This window comes from Mizuhopecten yessoensis, unplaced genomic scaffold (genome assembly GCF_002113885.1).
Source record: "Mizuhopecten yessoensis strain PY_sf001 unplaced genomic scaffold, ASM211388v2 scaffold10565, whole genome shotgun sequence".
NCBI classification, from domain to species: domain Eukaryota; kingdom Metazoa; phylum Mollusca; class Bivalvia; order Pectinida; family Pectinidae; genus Mizuhopecten; species Mizuhopecten yessoensis.
The window spans coordinates 549,500-563,423 of NW_018408610.1; the positions used below are offsets into that span (position 1 = coordinate 549,500).

Consider the following 13,924-nt stretch of genomic DNA (forward strand, 5'->3'; position numbering starts at 1 on the left):
TAGTTTTAATAAATCATTTCTGAAAAGAAAACCGGACCTTTAATTTTTATTTAAGAAATCATGATAAAATAAACAAAAAGACAACTACAAACAACTGAGCTGCAATGGTCAACGGTAACCCTGTTGCGGTCGCGCTTCAAAAACGCCAAAGGCGAAACTAAGGGTGGAGTTCTTTAGAACTTGCTTGCAGTGGAACAGGCATCCTTAATGATACTTACTGAGTCCTTTCTGTCAATAACTGAAAATTGTATTACGTAGAAAATTGCATTATGAGATTATGCTATGCATCAGATCAAATAAGGATAAATCATGAACTTATATATCTAACATAACCAATACATGTTCCAAGTATATTTTGATAAACGCACAAGAATAAGATAAAAAAAGAGCAAAATGTCTCTAAAGAAAAAAATTATACAAAAATATTGAAAAGGCATAATTATAACACATTTTTTTCAAACAAGCATATTAAATCCACATCATGTCATTCATAATGATAAAATCGTCACAAAGTATTCAACAAATCAAATAAAAATTACTCATAACATGTTGACGTACTTAAAAATCTCACAACATTTTCAACAAAACGTAAAAAGATTTTTAAAAATATTTACATACAACCATATAAAACACATAAACTAAATAGAACTTGATAAAAGTACACATTTCTTAATGTTTTTATTTCTGTCATATACTCTTTCTACAATGCAAAACAATTTACAAATCACGTTTTGATATGTAACATATCATTCCACCCACTACTTCACGTCACAAGAAGCAAAGCTATGACCTCACAACTCTTGGCAGATATTTGCTATATGTAATAATTTCGAGCAAAAAAAATGGTTACAATGAATGAATCGACAATACATTTGCGACAATATTTCATATCATCAGTTTATCAAAACAAAAGTATTGAGTACTCATTTCATATTCCCGTCAGTTTTAGTTAGTAGCTTTATCTGAGATTGTTACTCCAAAATGTTACTCAACTGCAAATCGCTTTATTTTCACCAGAACTTTATTTTTGCATTGATATGCAAGCAAAGTAATTTGCTTAATTTAATTTTTCGCGCATCTGAATTTCAAACTTAATCCCTGGAAATATTTAAGTAGCATCCTCTCACTCGCAAATTAAAAAAAGCAAGCAAACTATTACGTCATAAGTTCAAGAAATAAAGTAACCGCAAAAATTAATTAATTGACAGTATACATGAACACAAAACGTCAATTCAGATCTTTACCTCAGAAGCAATTGAATTTAACACATTATACCCTTATCATATGCTGGAAATTGCATATCTATTATGTTAATCAATTCTCAATCCCAAATTGTATTATCATACTTAATTATCTCAGAACAGTTTTTCTATAACATTTCCAGGTAGTACACTGGTATCTGTGATGTCACTCTACTTCATCGGTATCTGAAAAAGTAATATATACCACAATGTAAGTTTCATAACGTGATACATTATAAACTTTATCTGTCTTTTTTTGACCAAAACTATGAACATTTAACAACCTATATGATTCAAAGTCTTAACAATATCCATCTCTAAGTAACCTAACTTGCGTAATCCGATATAAGTAATGATAGATACTCATACTGAGTTGAAATTTAATTTTACTATTTCTATCGTCTGAAATTTTCTTATTTGCAAGTATGCATTACTGAATATTTCAGCAATTGTCGAAAGATTAAATTACATAATTAGCATTACAATGAAACAATTATCTAATTTATAATGACAGATTATGCATTCATGGTTGTTTTATTAATTGATAAATGATAACAACTGACTAATAAACATGAAAACGATCACGATACCTTTTAATGTGTATTATTGTATTGCTGCTTTAAGTTGTTTCAAAATCAATATTCAACAAAGAAAATACAGAAAAAAAGTAACTATTTATAATTATTAGTCAAAGATGACATAACAGGTATATTTTTGATTGATATAAACATCATGACATTGTCAGGGAAATTATTAGTAAACAGCGTAAAATATTTTTGAAATAAAAAAAAAACTTATATCATAATGGCTGCAAGAGATAGAAACTGCAAATAATTAAATTTCGTAAAATCCGTTAATCTGCGAATTTACATTTCCGCTTAATTTCTTGTGCTTTTTTGAAAATGAAGGTACTGTGGGGTTATTTGAAAACTTTAATCAGTTTCAGATGTGTATTGCATGAAAAGAAAAAGTGCCACGTAAACTAAACTATTCCCAAAATGTTCATTTGTTTGAAAATCCTAATTCAAGGAAACTTATAGATTTCACAATAACACAGGAAACTTACCGGTACGATGCGTGATACCTCTCACGATGTCAAAATCCAAACAGGAAGAGTTATATACTTACCCATATGAGTTAACCGCATTTGTCATGAGCTGCGGCCGTCTGATTTCGTACTGAAATAAAACAAACGACTCATTTTAAAACTTCCACAGCTACATCATCTCAAAATTAAACGCATATTAATTTAAAAAAGAGGAATGTAGTTTCAATTTTAAGCATGATTTTTTGTCTCGTAAAACTGAACTTAAGGACAAGAAACGTCATTTGAAAATACATTCGTATTAATAAAACTACCGTGTTCATAACGTCTTTGAAAATTTTGAAAAATTAACCCTTTGAGAGAAATACGCCAACTGATCACAAGACTAGTATACAAATAAGAGTTGTATCCCATTGTTCTCAATACGAGCCTGAATAATTTCGCCGCAACTACATTCCTTTGTACCATCTGTTCGATCGCAGGGCATCTTTCATGCAGTGTGGTTATTTTGTACGGCATAGCCGTTTAATATTGGATTTGATGTTTACCGCGTTTAGTTGGGAAGGAAAACGGAATATCATATATTTACACAATGTAATATTGAATAATTAAAATCTTGTTAATTTAGATTCCCCATTAAGCATTTAGATACGAATGATATTTTTAAATCCATTTTGTATTACATATTCTTTACATTAATATTAATAATTAAGGTTTATAACTTCTAATTAAACTATTGTATTAATTTGTGTTACCGGCTGTTCTGTGTTGAGCATATCGTGAAAGGGCTGATGCTCCATCTCTTGTCTCCTATTATAAGGTTGCGGCTTGGACGCGAGATCATCAAACTTAGACATAGTTTCTGTTCTCTTTTCAGGACTCGACATGTTAGAGGGTTGGTACACCAATGCCTGAAATGAGTAATGTTAAACGTGATTTAGTAAATAGAAATATAGTTTCTGGCGTAAAAAAAAGAAGATATTATTGTTTGGTGAAAAATGTTCAAGGAATGTTGACACTAAGCCAATTATAGTTATATATAGCTATGTTGGCGCTCTTTGATTCACTGAAGTTATAAAATATAACTACATATCTATTAAATTAAAATACTGAAAACCTTTAGAATTATTGAAAATATCTTCGTAATTTAATGGATAGGGCTCAAACTCAACATAATTACACAATTTTGCTTACTATAGCCAAGTATCAGTTCGAGTGGTTTGTTTTGATTCAACTATAAGATATATGTTGATCATTTTCAGAATGGATGAGTATCCGCAAACAGACTACAAATGTAATGGGCGGTCAGGGCAATGCCATTTGGAAATGGTATCATCAAAAATAAGTAAACAACTGACCTTTGACCTACTTTTCGGATCGTTGAGTACTCTGTAGTATCTTCCTTTATCATAAGCCAGCTCGTCCTCGTATATGTTATCCCTGTCCGAGCGTTCCCCGGGGTAGTAGTTACCGTGTCCTTCTTGCTGGTGGTTACTGATATGTGGACGGTACATCGGGTTAGTCTTCCCCATACCATCCATCGGCACGTTCTCGATCTGGGAGTTATCCTTCCTTATCTCTTCAGGGTCGGACAGCTTTTCACTTTGAAAAATACATGAATATCTTTAATAATGATTTTTTTCATTTAGTTCTAGCAACATCCCTTTCATTTCATCATATTTTTTGAATAAACAATAGGATTGAACAGCAGGCTAGGCCTATATAATTTCTCTCCTTAGGTTGACATGACAAAGACAAAGATGAAACGGTTCGTAAACAAATATGGATGCAAATTATTAATTATAAGTAGCATAAATTCGCAGTCTATATATAGCAGAAGGTATAGGGGAGATAGCTCAAAGTATGTTTCGATTATATATAAATATTGAATTGATATCAGAATGTATTAGTAATAGGCAAGAAATGCCCTAATGCTATATTAAACAGAAATTGCTACGATTTAATTTTAATTTTTATGCAAGTCATTAATGCTCCCTGTGCATACCCTGCTGCTGTTACACGGAGTAGTTAAAAGTATAGAACCATGTAGTATTAATATATATCATTGGTAGGAGTGATAAAAAGTAAGGGATACAACAACAACAAAATATAAAAACAAATGAGGCAATTCAGCTCGAAGAGTTTGAAAAATCCATGATTATATAGAACACTTAAAGCTGTCGACAGTGTGGGAAAAATGAAGTGGAATTTTTGGAGCAGTCCGCTACTCATTTTTTCAAGACATACAACAGACAGACAAAGACAAACCATTCATTTCGAAATACACTCATTCAAATAAACCTATAAATTGTTGATAACAATTTGACGGGCTTTTCACAGAAGTCTAAATATAGAATACAAACCTGCATTTTTTGTGTCTAAATATAAATCAAAGTACTGAGATTTCAGAGAAAACGGCAAAATCGCACAAAAGACAAACGGTATTTTACTTTCACTTTTAAAATTTTATTTAGAGTAGGTCAATGTCATTCTTTTGCACCAATTTTAAACAAGACAAATTAGAAGTCAGAAAAATGTGGTTTGCATATTTTTACATAAATGACATCTGTGACCTTCAAGTCAATCAAGGTCAATCATGTTTTCAAGCTTGATAGCCAATTACCTGTCATGTATCATATATCAAGACTCTAGACATCGTGGAACTTTAAAAGACATTTTGGAAGTTGTTACCTTGAAATAGCACCTATGAAATTTGACCCCTAAATAACTCAAAACTTGACCTGGTCAACTCAAAATGTGTTCTGCCAAACGTATGCGCATTGGCGTTGTCCACGTCATACCTGAATATAAAGTGAATCTATCGACCAATTTTCGAAATATGTTTGATTACAGATTTTTTTTTAAACATTTGTCGATTGTGACCTTGATAGTTGACTATGGTCAACCATTTGTTCAAACCTGATAGCTGAACATCTCAGCATATTAAATATCAAGACTCTATACCTTGTGGAACTGAAAGAAGTAGACTAATCGTCCAAAAAAAGCCCGCTACAACCATACCGTCCTAGCTATGAACAAAAGTATGGCAGTCACAGTTTTAAATTATGATATGAGGTAGTATTATTGAATGGATTAAATTTTAAATTAATAGCTTAACAAAAAATAACCATACAGCAAGTATTAGAGGATACAATGTGGCTGAAAAGGTACAAAACTGTTCATATACTGAGAATACTATCGTGGTGCAAGCAGTCGATATTTATCGAATATTCTACCGTAGCAAACTATCAAGACGTTGGTAGGAACAGTTGTGGTATCACCATGTTACAAGATGTGCAGTGTGCGCACGGAGCGTGAACGATGTGGTCATGGTGTACGCATAAGGTGTATGTGCGAACGATGAAATACATGCGATTCAATGTTCCGCAGATCTTTTCGCACGAAGAACGAACGGTGTGCGATAACAATCGTGCTTGATATATATACAGGAATTGCCTTAAAGAATAAAAACGATTTCATTTGAAAACTAAAGAATGATAAGTTTACGGTATGTTACAATATTTTAGCAAGATCGGTGTGTTATATCGTTCATTTTTTGTTCATGTTTATCAATAACGGACATTGTATTAATCGACACTTGTAAATGCAAACATCGTTACGGTCTCGCTCATAAAAACGCACGTACATGTACCGGGGGGGGGGGGCGTTCCACGAGGTCTAGAGTGTCTGTGTCCGGCACAGGCCAGGCAAATATCCCGGTCACTCATCCAAAGGTTATTCACCTGTTCTGTAACCTGAAGTCAGGCCCCATTCTTGACATTTTTAATTCGCGTTGTAAACTTGGATATGATGCAAAATATACTTACCAGAAATGACATAAAACGATGCATCTTATATCAAATCTTCCACATTTTTTTCATTTCGTAAAATTTATTAGCCATGCAATAGTACGATATCGCAAATATGTATTGACATAAGCGCACAACATTGTTGAAATGCACGATTGTGAGCACAATGTGCGGACAATGTGCGCACGCTGTTTTTGGTGCATTGTGCGGTCATACAACTGTAACATGACTCAATGTCGTTTTCCATTTCGAAGATTAATAAAATGAAAAATCAATCATATAAAAAACTGGAAGTATCTTTTAGACAAATATAAAACAAAAATGTGTTTACGGGAACTGTTAAGTAAAATAATAAACGATAACCACTGTTTCTATATACGTACTCAGTTGTTTTTGACGTTCGTTTTTCTCTCCATCTCACCACAAAGTAGATAACAAGTAGAAAGAGGAAAGCTATGGCCGCCCCAGCGCATGCACCTATGATGGTAGTGTTCTTACCGTTGAAGAATACCAAAACCTTGTCTTTACAAGTGTGACCGTTATAGACATAGGTAGAATCTTTTTTGCATCTGGGAAAAAGCAACAATTCAAAGTTAGACAAATATTGTTTTGAAGAGTGATGAAGTCTTTCCTTTGGTCAAAGCAATTATATACATTTTTCATTTATCTTCAGATACGTCGTGAGATCTTGCAAGATTTTTTGCCAGTGACATACAGGGAAAAAATTAATATTAGAATATTTTATAATTTCTATTAATCAATGTTTTGTTTATAAACTTTAAACTTTCACGAAGAGACATTATTTGTGAACTTATGAAGAGTTATGTGAATTTCCCACGATTGGAATAAGGTTAAATTTAGTCATTTCATATATATTTGTACATATTTACCGAATCTCTCAAGCAAATCACAAATCAAAATTACCAATCAGCGATTCTTAGACACGTGCTTGGAATATGATATATTTCAGGAGGATGATAAAACATGTATTAATCATAATATACATTTATCTTGCGATGTTATCAAAGATGTAAAAAAAAAAAAAAAAAAAAAAAAACCCCCTTTTTTTTGGGGAAANAATAACCCACTTTATTATGGGTAAGATGTTAACGTATTAGTTTTAATAAAGAATTTTAAGGAGCAAAATAAACTATCTATTAAGTGATGTGCCATGTACAGTGATTGCAGAAATATCGGCATCGGTGAAATGAAGTTATCTTAAAATATTCAAAATTAGGCACTTTCGAACTTCATCAATTATCCTTTCATCTTTAATGCACATGTTTTAAACAGAATTGCTATTTCACCCATTATGTTTTTTAAAAAAAATACGATATACCATAATGCTTTGCTTTTTTCGCTATTAGGTATTAAGATTATTTGATACATGCCCGTCACTGCGTGTGCTATAAGTGAATATTACAAGGAATATTGTGTTATGTTTTTCAACTTAAGAATTCTTCGTTAGTTAGTAAGTTATACAAAAAACAATATACATGAATATATCTCAATTTCATATTTTTTTTTAAAAAACATTTCAAATTATTGATAATCATTACCTGCATTTCACATTCCCGTCTATGTGTACGTAGCACTCTCCGTTCTTTGAGCAGATGTTATTTGCATTACACTTATGTGTGCAAGTCAAAACCTGTTTATTTACTACACATACGGTATCATATGAACATACGTTTGACTTTATGCATGCTTTCTGCAAGACTTCCTCGAAATGGTTTTGTTCCAATGCTAAAACACCAACAAAAAGTCATTATAGTCGTACTGGATATATATTCAAGGTTACTCAATATACATAAGATATCAATTATACCTTAATAGGCAAAAGCAAGAAAAATAGAAATTTCTAATGAAACAAAAGACGCTTGTTCTTCTGGAATACCTGGTCTCACTATCGATGAACTGTTTCAAAGCCGTCTATGTAAATATGTCCATTTTACACATGTTGCATTAGTTTAAGTGACTTTTAGTAAGAATTAACGTCTACATATTAATATTATTAACTTTTCGAATGTTAGCCTCTAGCATGTATTCTCTGGCCTATAACTCATGTATTCCAATTTCCTTTTTAATGTTAACAATTATGTTTTTCAGATATGCAATGCTTGACTTAAAACATCAACTTGTATGTGTATTATTATCTTTATTGATAATCAACCCCATTACGATTTTAAAACGTAATGGGAGAACCCTGATCCCTCTACGTACCTTGTTGAATTGCATTGTCCGTCTTATTAGTCTCAATGTAAAGAATGTCTTTGCCCGAGACATTAAATTGTGCGTTGGTATATCCCGCTTCCTTTATGGAATTAAGTAGTTGTGTTGTGTTTATTGGATTACCATTACTTGGCGCTACCAACACCTCATACCTGCATCCAATGGAGCCATTGCTAAGATTGAAAAAAAAAGTGATTTATTAATAAACACGCGATACATGTCAAAATACACTTCATACATAATCATATTTGTTTAAAAACGTTTACATGATCACATGATTCTATATTATATATATCAAATGAACATACTAATTGGTATAAACGCACACAATGTTTATCTCTTCATCATACAAGTTCGATATGATGCAGTATTTTATCGAATTTTGACACAATGACCAGTTTAAACACCATATGCATATCTGACTGATTGTAGGTGTCTATTAATAACTGTGAAAAATGGCAAACAACGTTTCTGTCATCATTTTACGTGCTTGGCAGATTATATAATTGATCTGGTTTCTTTATAGCATATTTTATTTTTATGAAAGCATTAATTATAGAACATTTCTCAATAGTCACTGGTTCAGAATCATATGTGCTACAACCGGTACTGGGTCGGTCTCTTCTGACCCCAAATCTTAATATTATTTCAAAATGCTTATAATTGCCGTTATGAAGAATATAACTGAATTAATTATTTTTAAGCATTAGCCAGCATTTTGTTCCGTGTTATGGTCCTATAACACGGAAAAGGATTGCAAACAAAATGAATAACGTGCGTTAAAATGGGAAAGATGAAAATATACATGTATTAATTCTGCGAAATATTTCACGCCTCCCATAATCGGTTGTTTAAATAATAAACGACAAATAAAAAATCCTGAAATTATGTTAAAACGATAAGAGAATGTATGTTTACTCACAAGAAACCGGTTATGTTGACACCTTGAAAATCAGTAATGCTACTGTAGAGGGCATAAAGCTATAATAAAGATAAATAATTAAATATGAACTCATTGCAACCCAATCATATATGCATACATACTGGCAAACTGGAAAACTATGAACTATTTCATATAATTCAATATACAGCATAATTAGTGATGTTGGTCAAATCTCATCTCAAAACATGTTTCTATATATTACATCAATTCAAAAGAAGACATTTCACATGTTTACAATTTAAAGAGTTTTAAAAAATGGATGGAACTACGAATAAAACAAAATACAGCTCATTTACTTTATTTATATATGGAGGCATTGCAGTTGAGAGAAAAACATATTTTCGGGGGAAATATGAAATTTCCGTTGGAGAATCTAGACACAGCAAGACAACCAAAAAGTAGATCCATTTTCAAATTATTTTTTCAGAATGTTACACACAATTTGCTAATATCATTTGTTTTAAACAACTTGGCTTATCTTTCTTTAACATGAATGCAATAATGCTAATGTTTAATTTAATCAGCGTAACAATTGTACACTTCACGGCTTCACGGTGGACGTTGCACAAAAACTGCACATTTATTGCGTACACATTGTAATGCCGTCCAACAATATATCAATACGTAATGTGATGAGGTCACTTATGTTATGAAAAATAATTGTCATTTTTGTCAATGGGTCCAGGTAACATAACGTAAATATAGAAGCATAATTCCCACCTACGATGATGAAAAAGTACGGAAACAATAATGAAAGTATTATTGTAAGGTATTGTAAGGTATGCTACCAATTGAAAGGAAAAATTGCGTTGAGTCTCACAAGTCCGACACAGTGCAAAGAGGAGGTTGTCCTCCTGCGGCTCCGTGCCGGTCATATTTGTCTTACTCATGCATATCTACTCAATAGGGGAGATCCACCTATACATAATTCACAGTTACAGTGGAGCTTTAGAGGTCCTAGTTTTACGACTAGCTGTCCAATTCAAACAAACATACTATTTCTGAGTGTCCTAATATTTATTACCAGGCTTTGAATAGACGACTATGAAATTTTGCGCCCTTTAAAAAGAATAACTTAATTAAAGTTATCAAATTATACTTATTATAAACATACCATTGAGTAAACCACTTGATAAGTTACGTAAATAATGCATCTATAGAGAGGTTATTATGTCCCCCAAACGGAGTGGGGACATATTGGTGTAACTCTGTTCTTATTTCTTATTATTGAGTCCCCAAAACGAATTTATTCAGGGGGGGGGGGGGGGGGGGGGNCACGTCTATTTTTTAACAGCTGCGCATCCAAGATGGCCACCACAGCCTCTGTCATTTAACATTAACTTTAATGTTAAATAAGGGTAATACAGCTTACTCGGTATACTAAATTGATTTTAACTTAAGGCGGAAATAATATATATTAATCCATTTTTTTCCCTAGTAACTATAATGAATGACCTTAATATTATCTAGTTATGCGACGTATATCTAAAACAAGTGCACTTTGTTTACGTTAATTATTTCCAAAAGATTTTCTGTCCCGAAAATGTTTGGGGGTATATTTTGCAAAACCCTGAAATCAAATCTTAATCGTTTCTTAAACGACATGGGATCACTGGAATTTTTTTTCCTCATCATAAAAATTGCAGTGCTAGGGAAATAAATATATATCAATTAAAGAAAACCATTGCTTGTTCAGATGTAAATATGGTTATATTTTAAACGATAGTGTCCGTGAACGGCATTTTTGTTGATTGTACTGAGACTGGGACAGGCAAATGATACTTTTATTTCGCAATCATATGAATCATATCACTAAAGATGACTTATATATTAGTAAAAAATAGACACAAACGAAAACATATAATATGTAAAATCGAAACACTTACTACAATTGTAAAGTCATAGCTATAGATTTGGTACATAGGTGACGTTGTATCATCTAACTCTTGCGAGTAGTTGCCGTTGACGAAAATTGTTAATGGTATAGATAGGTTTGCTTGACCTGGAATTAAAACAAACTTATCATACTATGACTATAGTTTATGGTTAATTTCTTCCAATACACAACTTTTTAACTATAATCAATATTATACATCTCAATCAATTTATACATCTAAAATTCAATGTCATATAATTACATAAAAGAATAAAAAAAATTCGGAATAGTCCCTATCAAACGGATTATTCGTCCCTATATATATATTACTACTTTATACACAATACCTTAGAATTTAGGTAATATTCGACACAGTGCAATTGCAATGCAACAATAATTAAATCGTAATTCCGAGATTCAAACCAACAAAGATATAATATCAAAGCAGTCTACAAAAGTCTGCAACCATCTGGATACAAAAAGTCATTGAATCGATTATTTTTCAGGTTTAAACAGAATACTAAAGTGAATACCAAAGTGTTAACAAAACCAAAAGTAGAACTAAACATTCATAACAGTAAGGGGAAGTTAGGAAAAAGGGAAAAAATAACATTTTGAAAATGCACAAGAAAAATAAGACGAAGTTGATCGACGATTCCCGCCATTACTCATGTAAATATTTACAAAAACATGTTAAATATTATAATTCATCGTGTGATTTTCATATATTTGGGTAAATACACCCATATTTTCTTTTACCGTAACCGATAATGAATGGACGTTAGCCTTACACATTTATTACGATGGAAACCATATATTAAGAACTACGACTGTGGTATAACAGACAAAAAAAAAAACACGTGTTTTTCTCAAAATTCGCAAAAGTGTTTTAACACGTGATTATTTTTTTATTCATATGCATTTTTTCAAAGAAAGGAAAATATTGCTGCCAAGTTTTACAGATATAAAGAACTGAAGCCTGTCCAAAGATCCTACATGAAACACCGTCCATGTGAAGGGTCGAAAGGTATCCAAGGTATTTCACTGTAATACTTAATTCCACAAAAGCAATATTATAAAAGTGTTTTTGAAGCAAGAGAAGGTAATGCAGACTGACCACCTACTCTATTCACCAGATCTAAATCCCTGTGGTTTCTGCCTGTTTTAGTCTTATTCATAATATGTTTTAGAAGATGGACTATCTTCCTATTAACTTGTCCACTGGACAATCATCCCGTGTAGAGATTGATCATTTTAATTAAAAATCTGTTTCTCTATATCAAAACGACCTTTGAACGTGATTTATACCTCAGACAAGTTCATTATTAAATACCAAATAATGAAAAAAAATCATCGTTTGTTTAGCAGAATAAACATTTTTCTTACCCCAATTTGGTTTATGTGAAGGATATAACGATGGCTGAGCTGTTGTTGATTTATGAGTCAATCCTGCTGGTGGCGTTGTTTTCCTTGGGACTCCTGTCGGTGCCGTTGAATTAGTTTTGCCTCCTGTGGGTGCCGATGACTTATTTGGGCTACCTGTCGGACCTCCTATGTTTGACAGTGGATCAGTTGGGCTTTCTTTGTTCGACCATGAAGTAGTTGGGCCTTTTGTGTTTGACGGGGAGTTAGTTGGGCCTCTTGTGTTTGACGGTGAATTAGTTGGGCCTTCTGTGTTTGACGGTGGATTAGTTGGGCCTTCTGTGTTTGACGGTGAATTAATTGGGCCTCCTATGTTTAACGGTGGATTAGTGGGGCCTTCTGTGTTTGACGGTGGATTAGTTTGGCCTTCTGTGTTTGACGGTGAATTAATTTGGCCTCCTATGTTTAACGGTGGATTAGTTGGGCCTTCTGTGTTTGACGTTGGATTAGTTGGGCCTCCTATGTTTGACGATGGATTAGTTGGGCCTCCTATGTTTGACGATGGATTAGCTTGGCCTCCTATGTTTGACAGTGAATTAGTTAGGCCTTCTGTGTTTGACAGTGAATTAATTGGGCCTCCTATGTTTAAAGGTGGATTAGTTAGACCTCCCATGTTTGACGTTGGATTAGTTGGGCCTCCTATGTTTGACGATGGATTAGTTGGGCCTCCTGTGTTTGAAGGTGGATTAGTAAGGTCTCCTATGTTTGACAGTGAATTAGTTAGGCCTTCTGTGTTTGACAGTGAATTAGTTGAACCTCCTATGTTTGACAGTGAATTAGTTGGGCCTCCTATGTTTGACAGTGAATTAGTTGGGCCTCCTATGTTTGACGATTGATTAGCTTGGCCTCCTATGTTTGACAGTGAATTAGTTAGGCCTTCTGTGTTTGACAGTGAATTAATTGGGCCTCCTATGTTTAAAGGTGGGTTAGTTAGACCTCCCATGTTTGACGTTGGATTAGTTGGGCCTCCTATGTTTGACGATGGATTAGTTGGGCCTCCTGTGTTTGAAGGTGGATTAGTAAGGTCTCCTATGTTTGACAGTGAATTAGTTAGGCCTTCTGTGTTTGACAGTGAATTAGTTGAACCTCCTATGTTTGACAGTGAATTAGTTGGGCCTCCTATGTTTGACAGTGAATTAGTTGGGCCTCCTGTGTTTGACAGTGAATTAGTTGGACCTTCTATGTTTGACGATGGATTAGTTGGGCCTTCTGTGTTTGACGGTGGATTAGTTGGGCCTTCTATGTTTGACGATGGATTAGTTGTGCCTCCTGTGTTTGACGGTGGGTTAATAAGGCCTTCTGTATTTGACGGTGGATTAGTTAGGCCTTCTGTGTTTGACAGTGAATAAGTTGGGA

The 13,924-nt window shown here is 33.2% G+C and overlaps 2 protein-coding genes across 2 annotated transcripts; one reads left to right on the forward strand and one right to left on the reverse strand.

The window, feature by feature from the left end:
• Positions 1-1,233: 1,233 nt before the first annotated feature.
• LOC110461096 (mucin-13-like) lies at positions 1,234-13,438 on the reverse strand. The gene is made up of 10 exons (XM_021514383.1): positions 12,533-13,438; positions 11,157-11,272; positions 9,250-9,308; positions 8,319-8,500; positions 7,655-7,841; positions 6,479-6,664; positions 3,645-3,888; positions 3,042-3,197; positions 2,370-2,419; positions 1,234-1,427 (listed from the first exon to the last, which is right to left on the reverse strand). The coding sequence occupies exons 1-10, from the start codon at positions 13,179-13,181 to the stop codon at positions 1,418-1,420; spliced, it is 1,839 nt and encodes a 612-aa protein (XP_021370058.1). The 5' UTR covers positions 13,182-13,438; the 3' UTR covers positions 1,234-1,417.
• On the forward strand, positions 13,420-13,917 carry LOC110461088 (repetitive proline-rich cell wall protein-like). The gene has a single exon (XM_021514374.1). The coding sequence runs from the start codon at positions 13,420-13,422 to the stop codon at positions 13,915-13,917; it is 498 nt and encodes a 165-aa protein (XP_021370049.1).
• The last annotated feature ends 7 nt before the right edge of the window (positions 13,918-13,924 follow it).